The sequence below is a fragment of the Eleutherodactylus coqui genome, chromosome 10, assembly GCF_035609145.1.
Source record: "Eleutherodactylus coqui strain aEleCoq1 chromosome 10, aEleCoq1.hap1, whole genome shotgun sequence".
NCBI lineage: Eukaryota > Metazoa > Chordata > Amphibia > Anura > Eleutherodactylidae > Eleutherodactylus > Eleutherodactylus coqui.
This window is the reverse complement of record NC_089846.1, coordinates 78,121,535-78,134,467: the sequence shown is the minus strand read 5'-3', so window position 1 is coordinate 78,134,467 and position 12,933 is coordinate 78,121,535. Positions and strand designations below refer to the sequence as shown.

The 12,933-nt window shown below is 48.8% G+C and overlaps 1 protein-coding gene across 3 annotated transcripts in view; it reads left to right on the top strand.

Moving 5' to 3' along the window:
• Positions 1-12,933, top strand: part of LOC136579771 (class I histocompatibility antigen, F10 alpha chain-like) — an 87,766-nt gene that overhangs the window by 73,137 nt on the left and 1,696 nt on the right. For 2 of the 3 annotated variants that reach the window (XM_066579835.1, XM_066579836.1), the window contains exon 7: positions 11,426-11,455. In XM_066579835.1, coding sequence (XP_066435932.1) covers positions 11,426-11,455 — 30 coding nt within the window. Of the gene's footprint in view, positions 1-3,109; positions 3,292-11,425; positions 11,456-12,933 lie in introns of those variants that run through there. The other variant, XM_066579837.1, reaches the window with a different exon arrangement.

The following is a 12,933-nucleotide window of genomic DNA, read 5'->3' as shown; positions in this document are numbered from 1 at the left end:
CTGTAGAGTAGTTCAGTTCCACAGCAGAGAAAGATTTGGAAAAGAACCCATATGTCACCTTCCTACCCGAGGCACCTTTCTGCAATAGGACTGCACCAGTGCCAGAGGAAGAGGCATCGACCTCCAAAAAGAACTGTTTAGTAACTTCCGGTTAGTGCAACACGGGTGCTGACGAGAAGGTGAGTTTCAGGGCTTGGAAAGTGGATTTAGCCTCCAGAGACCATTGCTTGGCATCAGCTCCTTTGTGGGAAAGGGCAGAGATGGGAAACGACAAAATGGAAAAGTGTGGGATGAACTGCCTGTTGTACTTCGTGAAGCTCAAAAATCACTGAATAGCATGAAGTCCTGACGAACAGGCCATTTGCAAACCTTGCTTGGAGACTATGTATCCTAAAGAAAGAAGGGTTTTTATACTCAAAGATGCATTTCTCGGATCTGGCAAAAAGACGGTTCTCCCTTAAAGGGGTTGTCCCGCGCCGAAACGGGTTTTTTTTTTTTTCAATAGCCCCCCCGTTCGGCGCGAGACAAACCCGATGCAGGCATAAAAAAAACAAACCGTCCAGTACTTACCCGAATCCCCGCGCTCCGGCGACTTCTGACTTACCTTGTGAAGATGGCCGCCGGGATCTTCACCCTCGGTGGACCGCAGGTCTTCTGTGCTGTCCATTGCCAATTCCAGCCTCCTGATTGGCTGGAATCGGCACACGTGACGGGGCGGAGCTACGAGGAGCCGCTCTCTGGCACGAGCGGCCCCATTCAGAAGGGAGAAGACCGGACTGCACAAGCGCGTCTAATCGGGCGATTAGACGCTGAAGATTAGACGGCACCATGGAGACGGGGACGCTAGCAACGGAACAGGTAAGTGAAAAACTTCTGTATGGCTCATAATTAATGCACAATGTACATTACAAAGTGCATTAATATGGCCATACAGAAGTGTATACCCCCACTTTGTTTCGCGGGACAACCCCTTTAACCACTGGAGTATAGTACGGACCTGCCTTCGGTGTGAATGAATTTCTGGAGAGCAGATCAGGATGTTGTCTAGATATATGACAACGCATTTGTGGAGAAGATCTCTGAGGATATCATTCACGAACTCTTCAAAGATGGCTGGATCATTCACTTGGCTGAAAGGCATTACTAAAATAATTCATAATGCCCATTTTGCGTGTTGAAAGCAGTCCTCGTTTCGTCACCCTCATGAATGTGGATCAGGTTCTAAGCTCCTCGTAGATCAAGATCAGTGAAAATCTGTGCGCTGGGTAGATTGTCAAACAATTCTGAGATCAAGGGCCACGGACATTTATTCTTAAAGGGGTTGTCCCGCGAAAGCAAGTGGGGTAAGACACTTCTGTATGGCCATATTAATGCACTTTGTAATATACATCGTGCATTAAATATTGGCCATACAGAAGTTATACACTTACCCCCTCCGGTGCTGGCGTCCACGTCTCCATGGCGCCGACTGAAGCTGCCTTCTCCCTCGATTAGACGCGCCTGCGTTGTCTGGTCTTCTGTTCTGTTGAATGGGGCCGCTCCGGCGTGCTCGCGCCACACAGGTCTTCTGCGCATGCCGGAGTGGCCCCATTCAACAGAACAGAAGACCAGACAGCGCAAGCGCGTCTAATCGAGGGAGTAGGCAGCTTCAGTCAGCGCCATGGAGACGCGGACACCAGCACCGGAGGGGGTAAGTGTATAACTTCTGTATGGCCAATATTTAATGCATGATGTATATTACAAAGTGCATTAATATGGCCATACAGAAGTGCTTTACCCCACTTGCTTTCGCCGGACAACCCCTTTAATTGTTATCACGTTCAAACCCTGATAGTCGATGCAGGGATGAAGCGACCCATTCTTCTTCTTTTTCACGAAGGAGAATCCGTCCTGGGCAGGGAAGGATGCTTTGCGAATAAACCCTTTGGCTAGGTTGTCCTTGACATATTTGACCATCGCTCAACTCTTGGGAAGTGACAGGGGATATACCCTGCCTCGAGGAGGTAAAGAACTGGGGACAAGCTCAATAGGGCAGTCATAGGGGCAATGAGGCGGCAGATTTTCTGCCTCCTTCTTGTTAAACACATCACTAAAGCTGTACTAGGCCTCTGGCAGTCCCTGATGGTTGTGGGGTGCAGTGGAACGGTGAGCAGGCTGAATGGAGAGCAGGCACCTGGTATGGCAGGATGCTCCCCAACTTAACACCTACCCAGTGCTCCCATATAGGGTAGGGTTATGCAAGCAAACACCATGGCAGACTCAGTAATAGGAGACTGGTCACCTTAGGGAGCACCAGCAGGGTAATTTTCTCAGAGTGAAGAACGGGTATTCTCAGCTCCAACGGCTCTGTGACAAACTGAATGGTACTACCATTGACCATGGTCACCACCAAAGGTCTCTCAAGGCGTGGAACAGGAATTTGGTAGTGATCCACCATGGCTTACTGTAAGAAATTCCGAGCCAGAATCCAGAAACGCCACCACGGTAAACTGTCCATTGGTAAGGGACAACATCAAAGCTAGATTCAATCTTGGAGAGGAGTGATCCTCATCTAGGGTAGCCTCTCTTACTGACCCTAGACTGAGGAGATTCCTGGTTTGAGAGAACAGGTACGGACCTGATGGCCCAAAGCTCCACAGTACATGCACAGTCCCTTAAAGAGTCTGCGCATGCGCTCCTCCTTTGTCAGTTTAAGCTGATCTAGCTGCATGTGCTCAGGGTCACTAGACAAGGTGGTGGTAGACGGAACACACAGCGGTCTCTGGAACCTTGGTGCCAGGCATATCGACCTCCTTTTGCTGAACAGCATCCTTGGTCTCCTCCTGGAACCAGAGATCAATTGTCATGGCCAAGGAGATTAAGGCGTCCAGAGAAGTTGGATCCTCGCGACCAGCCAACTCGTCTTTAATGCGACCATGCCAATCCCTCCCAGAAATCCGCCACCAGGGTCTCATTGTTCGAAACCAGTTCCGAGTCCAGGGTACAAAACTGAATGGCAAATAGGAGCGTAGGCTGCAGAATTAGTATGATTGGGCTCATCAAAAAAAACCCTCGTAAGATCTCTGAAAATGCCCTGATGTCATTAACCAATGGATCATTTCTCTCCCAGCCAATGCTTGTCCAGACAGGTGAGACATTATGAATACTACTTTGGGATCACCCTTGTAACGGGACAGAGCAAGCAACTGAGGACTGGGCCCAGGTGTGAAAACTGCCAATGGGTGTAGTGCTGCAGTTGCAACTGCTGCGGTACTGCTGGGGAGGAAGAAATATTGCTCATACTCATCTTATGTAGGTATTCTTTATGTGTTATTTTTCCTCACAACTTCTGTTTCCCCTATCTCCCCACTATGTATTCTTTCATAGCATATATAGGTTTTCTGTATATTGTATGCAATGTACTCCCAGCAATACTGAAGATGAAGCATTGTATTGCTCCAAAATGCACTGCATCTTCAAAGCTCTTTTTATCAAATAAAAGCTGAGAATTTTCATGACATATACCAATGTATGTCCCCATCTATCTAAGGATTGCACCTTATTCCCAGTTTTCTCTTGACGTTTACCACTACACTTGCTATACATAAACCCACAAGTTGTACGGATACTGGGTTGGCTGCACTCAATTTTCCATGCACATACCTCTTTTACTACTTCAGCACCAGGAAACCTAATTAGGATAAGTACTAGAGATGAGCGAACGTACTCGTCCGAGCTTGATACTCGTTCGAGTATTAGCGTGTTCGAGATGCTCGTTACTCCTAACGAGTACCACGCGATGTTCGAGTTACTTTCACTTTCATCTCTGAGACGTTAGCGCGCTTTTCTGGCCAATTGAAAGACAGGGAAGGCATTACAACTTCCCCCTGCGACGTTCAAGCCCTATACCACCCCCCTGCAGTGAGTGGCTGGCGAGATCAGGTGTCACCCGAGAATAAAAATCGGCCCCTCCCGCGGCTCGCCTCAGATGCGTTGTGACATAGCTGAGGGACAGTGCTATTGTGTTGGAGCTGCTGTAGGGAGAGTGTTAGGAGTTAGTGTAGGCTTCAAGAACCCCAACGGTCCTTCTTAGGGCCACAACTAACCGTGTGCAGTAGTGTGGAGGCTGCTTTTAGCAGTGTTGCACATTTTTTTTTTTTGGTATATCGGCCGTGCAGAGCATTGCACCCTGCAGTAATACTCCAGGGACAGAAGTGTGTAGGCAGGGACAGAAGACATATATTATTGATTGAATATACGCAGTGGTCCTTTTCTAAAAAATATTGGGCAAAAAATCTATTTGGCCTGCCTGTCACTGTGCTCAGTGTTCTGGGTCTGTGTGTGCTGGGTGTAGTAGTTCTACAAAATCATACGCAGCCAGCTAAGTGTTACAGCAGGCTTGCGCCAAATTATTTCCTGGCTCTGAAATCACCGCTCTGTTGGAGTTAATAACAGTGCAACACTCTGCAGTTCTGTGACACACTCCAGGGGCAGAAGACATATATTATTGATTGAATATAGGCAGTGGCAGTGGGCCTTTTCTAAAAAATATTGGGAAAAAATGTATTTGGCCTGCCTGTCACTGTGCTCAGTGTTCTGGGTCTGTGTGTGCTGGGTGTAGTAGTTCTACAAAATCACACGCAGCCAGCTAAGTGTTACAGCAGGCTTGCGCCAAATTATTTCCTGGCTCTGTCTGGGCTCTGAAATCACCGCTCTGTTGCAGTTAATAACAGTGCAACACTCTACAGTTCTGTGACACACTCCAGGGACAGAAGACATATATTATTGATTGAATATAGGCAGTGGCAGTGGGCCTTTTCTAAAAAATATTGGAAAAAAATTTATTTGGCCTGCCTGTCACTGTGCTCAGTGTTCTGGGTCCGTGTGTGCTGGGTGTAGTAGTTCTACAAAATCGTACGCAGCCAGCTAAGTGTTACAGCAGGCTTGCGCCAAATTATTTCCTGGCGTTCCGTAAACGAAGTCAGCCTCCAACCACAGGCCAATAAGCGGCACATTTAATTACAGCGTTCTGTTTCTGCACTACTGGTAATACACCATGCTGAGGGGTAGGGGTATGCCTATAGGATGTGGACGCGGGCGAGGACGCGGAGGCCCAAGTCAGGGTGTGGGCACAGGCCGAGCCACTGCGGTGGCCAGTGGTAGAGGCAGGGCCAGACCGAATAATCCACCAACTGGTTCCCAAAGCGCCCCCTCGCGCCATGCCACCCTGCAGAGGTCAAGGTGCTCTACGGTGTGGAAGTTTTTCACAGAGACGCCTGACGACCGACGAACAGTGGTGTGCAACCTTTGTCGCGCCAAGATCAGCTGGGGAGGCACCACCACCAGCATGCGCAGGCATATGATGGCCAAGCACCCCACAAGGTGGGACGATGCCCGTTCACCACCTCCGGTTTGCACCACTGCCTCTCCCCCTGTGCCCCAACCTGCCACTGAGATCCAACCCCCCTCTCAGGACACAGGCACTACCGTCTCCTGGCCTGCACCCACACCCTCACCTCCGCTGTCCTCGGCCCCATCCAGCAATGTCTCTCAGCGTAGCGTCCAGACATCGCTAGCGCCACTGTTTGAGCGCAAGCGCAAGTACGACGCCACGCACCCGCACGCTCAAGCGTTAAACGTGCACATTGCAAAATTGATCAGCCTAGAGATGCTGCCGTATAGGCTTGTGGAAACGGAGGCTTTCAAAAACATGATGGCGGCGGCGGCCCCGCGCTACTCGGTTCCCAGTCGCCACTACTTTTCCCGATGTGCCGTCCCAGGCCTGCACGACCACGTCTCCCGCAACATTGTACGCGCCCTCACCAACGCGGTTACTGCCAAGGTCCACTTAACAACAGACACGTGGACAAGCACAGGCGGGCAGGGCCACTATATCTCCCTGACGGCACATTGGGTGAATTTAGTGGAGGCTGGGACAGAGTCAGAGCCTGGGACCGCTCACGTCCTACCCACCCCCCGAATTGCGTGCCCCAGCTCGGTGGTGGTATCTGCAGCGGTGTATGCTTCCTCCACTAAACCACCCTCCTCCTCCTCCTACGCAACCTCTGTCTCGCAATCAAGATGTGTCAGCAGCAGCACGTCGCCAGCAGTCGGTGTCACGCGGCGTGGCAGCACAGCGGTGGGCAAGCGTCAGCAGGCCGTGCTGAAACTACTCAGCTTAGGAGAAAAGAGGCACACGGCCCACGAACTGCTGCAGGGTCTGACAGAGCAGATCGACCGCTGGCTTGCGCCGCTGAGCCTCCAACCGGGCATGGTCGTGTGTGACAACGGCCGTAACCTGGTGGCGGCTCTGCAGCTCGGCAGCCTCACGCACGTGCCATGCCTGGCCCATGTCTTTAATTTGGTGGTTCAGCGCTTTCTGAAAAGCTACCCCCACTTGTCATACCTGCTCGGAAAGGTGCGCCAGCTCTGCGCACATTTCCGCAAATCCCACACGCACGCTGCCACCCTGCGGACACTGCAACATCGGTTTAATCTGCCAGTGCACCGACTGCTGTGCGACGTGCCCACACAGTGGAACTCTACGCTCCACATGTTGGCCAGACTCTATGAGCAGCGTAGAGCTATAGTGGAATACCAACTCCAACATGGGCGGCGCAGTGGGAGTCAGCCTCCTCAATTATTTACAGAAGAGTGGGCCTGGTTGGCAGCCATCTGCCAGGTCCTTGGAAACTTTGAGGAGTCTACCCAGATGGTGAGCGGGGATGCTGCAATCATTAGCGTCACCATTCCTCTGCTATGCCTCTTGAGAAGTTCCCTGCAAAGCATAAAGGCAGACGCTTTGGAATCAGAAACGGAGGCGGGGGAAGACAGTATGTCGCTGGATAGTCAGAGCAACCTCATGTCTATATCTCAGCGCGTTGAGGAGGAGGGGGAGGAGCATGAGGAGGAGGGGGAAGAGACAGCTTGGCCCACTGCTGAGGGTACAGATGCAGCTTGCCTATCATCCTGTCAGCGTGCATGGCCAGAGGAGGAGGAGGAGGAGGAGGATCCTGAAAGTGATCTTCCTAGTGAGGACAGCCATGTGTTGCGTACAGGTACCCCGGCACACATGGCTGACTTCATGTTAGGATGCCTCTCTCGTGATCCTCGCGTTACACGCATTCTGGCCACTACAGATTACTGGGTGTACACACTGCTCGACCCACGGTATAAGGAGAGCCTTTCCACTCTCATTTCCGAAGAGGAAAGGGGTTCGAGAATGATGCTATACCACAGGGCGCTGGTGGACAAACTGATGGTAAACTTCCCATCCGACAGCGCTAGTGGCCGAAGGCGCATTTCCGCGGCCCAGGTAGCAGGGGAGGTGCAGAGATCAGGCAGCATGTACAGCGCAGGCAGGGGAACACTCTCTAAGGCCTTTGACAGCTTTATGGCTCCCCAGCAAGACTGTGTCACCGGTCCCCAGTCAAGGCTGAGTTGGCGGGAGCACTGCAAAAGGATGGTGAGGGTGTACGTAGCCGATCGCACGACCGTCCTCGGTGACGCCTCTGCCCCCTACAACTACTGGGTGTTGAAGCTGGACACGTGGCCTGAACTCGCGCTGTATGCCCTGGAGGTGCTTGCTTGTCCTGCGGCTAGCGTCTTGTCAGAGAGGGTGTTTAGTGCGGCTGGGGGAATTATCACGGATAAGCGTACCCACCTGTCAACCGACAGTGCCGACAGGCTTACACTCATCAAGATGAACAAAGCCTGGATTTCCCCAGACTTCTCTTCTCCACCAGCGGACAGCAGCGATACATAAACAATACGTAGGCTGCATCCGCGGATGGAAGCATCGTTCTCTATCACCATCCCAAACGGGGACCTTTTTGCTTCATCAATCTGTGTATAATATTCCTCCTCCTCCTACTGCTCCTCCTCCTGAAACCTGACGTAACCACGCCGAACGTGCAATTTTTCTTAGGCCCACAAGGCTCAGTCATATAATTTTTCTAAACAATTTTTATACGTTTCAATGCTCATTAAAGTGTTGAAACTTTCACCTGAACCAATTTTTATTTTAACTGGGCTGCCTCCAGGCCTAGTTACCAATTAAGCCACATTAACCAAAGCGATTAATGGGTTTCACCTGCCCTCTCGGTTGGGCATGGGCAATTTTTCTCAGGTACATTAGTACTGTTGGTACACCAATTTTTGGGGCCCTCGCCTACAGTGTAATCCAATTAATTTTTTGCCCACCTGCATTACAGCTGACGTAACATCAGCTGTGATGGGCAATGCAATGGGATATTTTTATGTACCGCCGGTGGGTTCCAGGGAGCCACCCATGCTGTGGGTCCACACGGAGTTGTAACTACATGTGTCCACTTCTAAAGAACCCCAGTCTGACTGGGGCATGCAGTGTGGGCCAAAGCCCGCCTGCATTAAACATGACATTATTACCTCAGCTGTGATGGGCAATGCAATGGGATATTTTTATGTACTGCCGGTGGGTTCCAGGGAGCCACCCATGGTGTGGGTCCACAGGGAGTTGTAAATGCATCTGTGTCCACTTCTAAAGAACCCTAGTCTGACTGGGGCATGCAGTGTGGGCCGAAGCCCACCTGCATTAAACATGACATTATTACCTCAGCTGTGATGGGCAATGCAATGTGATATTTTTATGTACCGCCGGTGGCTTCCTGGCACCCACCCATGCTGTGGGTGCACACGGCATTCCCATTGCGGAGTTGGGGATTCCCAGTTGTACCTGCCTGTGACTATTTATAAAAAAACGCGGTCTGACTGGGGCATGCAGACACCTTGACAGAATGAATAGTGTGTGGCACATAGGTTCCCCATTGCTATGCCCACATGTGCAGCTCCAGATGGAGGTGGCACAGGATTGGATTTCTCATTGCTTCTGTGCAGCATTGTGGGCTATCGCCCCGCCCCTTTTAAAGAGGGTCGCTGCCTAGCCGTGCCAACCCTCTGCAGTGTGTGCCTGCGGTTCCTCCTTATGGCAGACGCACTTATAAATAGACATGAGGGTGGCATGGCATGAGGGCAGCTGAAGGCTGGGCAGGGACAGTTTGGTGTGCGCTGTGGACACTGGGTCGTGGGGGGGGGGGGGGGTTGGTCAGCATGTAACCCAGGAGAAGTGGCAGCAGAGTGTCATGCAGGCAGTGATTGTGCTTTGTTGGAGGTAGTGTGGTGCTTAGCTAAGGTATCCATTGCTAATGAGGGCTTTTCAGAAGTAAAAGTTGTGGGGGGGGGCACTCTTGCCGCTCTTGTGGCTTAATAGTGGGACCTGTGAACTTGAGATGCAGCCCAACATGTAGCCCCTCGCCTGCCCTATCCGTTGCTGTGTCATTCCCATCACTTTCTTCAATTGCCCAGATTTTCACAAATGAAAACCTTAGCGAGCATCGGCGATATACAAAAATGCTCGGGTCGTCCATTGACTTCAATGGGGTTCGTTACTCGAAATGAACCCTCGAGCATCGTGAAAAGTTCGTCTCGAGTAACGAGCACCCGAGCATTTTGGTGCTCGCTCATCTCTAATAAGTACCTTTCCACCAATACTGCACTTTACCGCCACCAGAATTGCTCCACTATCCCATGTAAGGCTGATAGTACGCAAGTGCTCTATAAATACTTCACCAGGTGATCTTTTGCCTTCCCCACAAACGTTTCCCATTTTTATTGATTTCATGACATAGTGATTCTGGCCAGTCTTGTATCAGGGAGGTGTAGAATGTGCCCAGCAAAACTAAGGCAGTCATTGGTGACTCAGGAATGGAGTGTCCGCTTATCAGAGTGGCAGTAAATCTACTAAGGGAGGGAATATTCCCAGTAAATGGAAAAGAAGACAAAATCTACCAATGGCACAAGCTTCCTATTCATACAATTTGAGGCAAGTGGAGAAAGACTGACTTATCTTTTATTTCCAAATTAATTTCTTCAAAAGGACTTAAATATATGTGTGTGTGTGTGTGTGTGTGTGTGTGTATATGTGTGTACTGATTTAATATATTCATATATGAGGAGGAAGAGGTCAGCTGTGTAATATATTAGTATATGAGGAGGATGTCATCTGTGTAATATTAGTATTTGAGGAGCAGGAGGTCTGTGTAATACTGGCGTAATTAAAAATCAAAAACTCACCGACTTTCCATGTAATTTTTGCTGCCAATAGCAACCAATCACAGCTCAGTTTTCACTTGTTATACTGATGAGGTAAAATGAAAGCTGCGCTGTTATTAGTTGCTATGGGCAACACAGATTTCTTTTTGAGCAGCTTTCATAAGAGTGGGTGCTGGGCTCATTTCTGTGTGGTACATAGTGGCTCAGTGCTGGTGGGAAGCTGTGTGGTAGTTGGAGCAGAGGGGTTGTCTGTGTATGATATTGTATGAGGAGCAGGAGGTCTGTGTAATATATTAGTATTTGAGGAGGAGGAGGTCGTCTGTGTAATAGATTAGTGTATGAGGAGGTCGTCTGTGTAAGATATTATTATCAGAGGAGCAGGAGGTCTGTGTAATATATTAGAAGACAAAAATAACAAAATGAGAATACAACTAAACCGCTATTATGTCAGACACAACTCAGCAGTCCTGACAGAACACACTAACCTACCTCCACCGCAGAGATCCAGTGGGCTGAAGGACCTGTGGTGATGTCACTGCTATGGGAGGAGCCAAGCTGTGTATGTCTTGTGTGGGAATCAAGCTACTGTGAGTGTGATGTGCCACCAGAAACACTGGGACTATAATGTCCTAATAATTACTAATACATATAGATAGGTTACCCAGCAACAACGATGCGATTCGGGGCAATATTTCTTCCTCAGCTTAGCTAGAGGGACACTGTTCTTATGGAGGATGAATGATTTAACCATGATGCCTTCTAACCCTAACTCCCTTCAATTTAGCACTGTGATTCCCTGTCACTAATGATGTCACTGGGATTTAAACCAATCAGATTCCGATGACGGCACCATAACTACAGGCTGCTGTAACCGCTTCTTTGGGTGTTTTATCTTCAGTGAAGTGGGGCACAATCACCCGCTGCCATGAGAACTTAAATTTACACCACAGCTGCACACAGCCCAGGCAGCAATCTAAATTTACTGTGAGCGGTTGTGAAGTAGTTAAACAAGAAAATGTGTTCTTCAAAAGGACGTTCACTTTAAGTGTAAACTTTTAGCTTGCAGCCGCACCTAGCAGCCCTGGCATAAGGCTAGTTTTCCAGGGAAAGCCGGATGTTTCTCCTGCAGGTAAAATGTATTACATGGCGGACAGTCAGATGGTGGGAACCTCCAGGACTCTGTTCAGTTATATTTCAATACAGGCACATGGGGGGTGCAGGACGGACCCAGAGAGTTTTACAGGGACGTGTTACAATTTTGTACTATTAAGCCTATTCTTCTGTGATATCGGCCTCCTTGAATCCTCCAGTTGAGATGGTTTTCCATTCCTAATTCCATCCCCTCTGTTTATTTCAGAAAAGAAGAACAATTACATGGCGGCCGGCGGTGAGTATTCTGTATGCGCTCTGTAGCTCCGCCCCAGGTCTGACTATTTGTGGTATTAATGAACAAGCCAATTGGAAGAAGCGCCTTTTCACAAAACCAAAATAAGGCTCTTTTCACACTAGGTTTTTAGGGGTCCATTGCTGGTTCCCTCCAAAGTTTTCTGCATTTTTCTACATGGGGACGGAACCCGGCTAGCACCGTAGGGAAGAATATGTGAGACTGACGGCTCTTTGGTCTCTGTCTTACGTGGTTTCCATCCCTGTCAGTACTTTACATTGAACAGTAAAGCAATGTTGATTATGCCTCAAATATTGGATGTAACTCCATACAGTTACATCCTGTGCGTTCAGTGTTTGCATGGATGGGGATCAGGGGTTGATCCCGCTGCATACGATGCAGGTTCTGGCTGTTTCTTAAAGGCAACACCCTCCCACAACAGCTCCGATCATCTGTGCCAATGACCCTTTAAATTCTGCAGTCAATTCTGAAAACGGCATTTAAATGCCTGATCGATGTTCGGAGGAACTGAAGGGTTCCCTCATGATGAAATTGTGGGTTGTCATGCGGTTCCCATGGCAGGCAGGGGCCTTCTGAAAATCTCCAAGGCTGCTATGGCAGATTTCCTTTCAAGTCATGCCACGGGCATGGCTTGATAGATTGCCTATCAGATTGCAGTATAATGTTTATGGTGTTACATCATATTACAGGAGCGATCAATCCATTGCAAGTTTTTGTTCCCTTTAGGGACTAAAAAAATTGGAAAATTTTTATTAATTAACAAAAAAAAATTAAAGGTAATAAAACTTAAAAAAAAAACTTTTGCCATATTAATAATCTAAATAAATAATAAAAATCTAAATTAAAAAAAAGATAAAATCATAGAATACTAGAATTGGAAGGGACCTCCAATGTCATCGGGTCCAACCCACTGCTCAGTGCAGGATTCACTAAATCATCCTAGACAGATGTCTGTCCAGCCTCTGAAGACTTCCATTGAAGGAGAACTGACCACCTCCCATGGTGACCTGTTGCACTTATTGATCCCCTCATTGTCTAATATCTAATTTGTGTCTCCTCCCTTTCAGTTTCATCCCATTGCGTCTAGTCTTTCCTTGTGCAGATGAGAATATGGCTGATCTCTCTGCACTGTGACGGCCCTTCAGATATTTGTAGGCAGATATTAAGTCTCCTATCAGCCTTCTTTTTTGCAAGTTATACATTCCCAGGTCCTTCAACCGTTCCTCATAGGACATCATTTGCAGACTGCTCACCATCTTGGTAACTCTTCTCTGAACTTGCTCTGGTTTGTCTATGTCTTTTTTAAAGTGTGGCGCCCTGAACTGGACACAGTATTCCAGATGAGGTCTGACTAAGGAAGAGTAGAGGGGGATAATTACCTCAGGTGATCTAGACTCTATGCTTCTCTTAATGCAACCCAGAAATGTGTTTGATTTTTTTGCTGCTGCATCACATTGTTG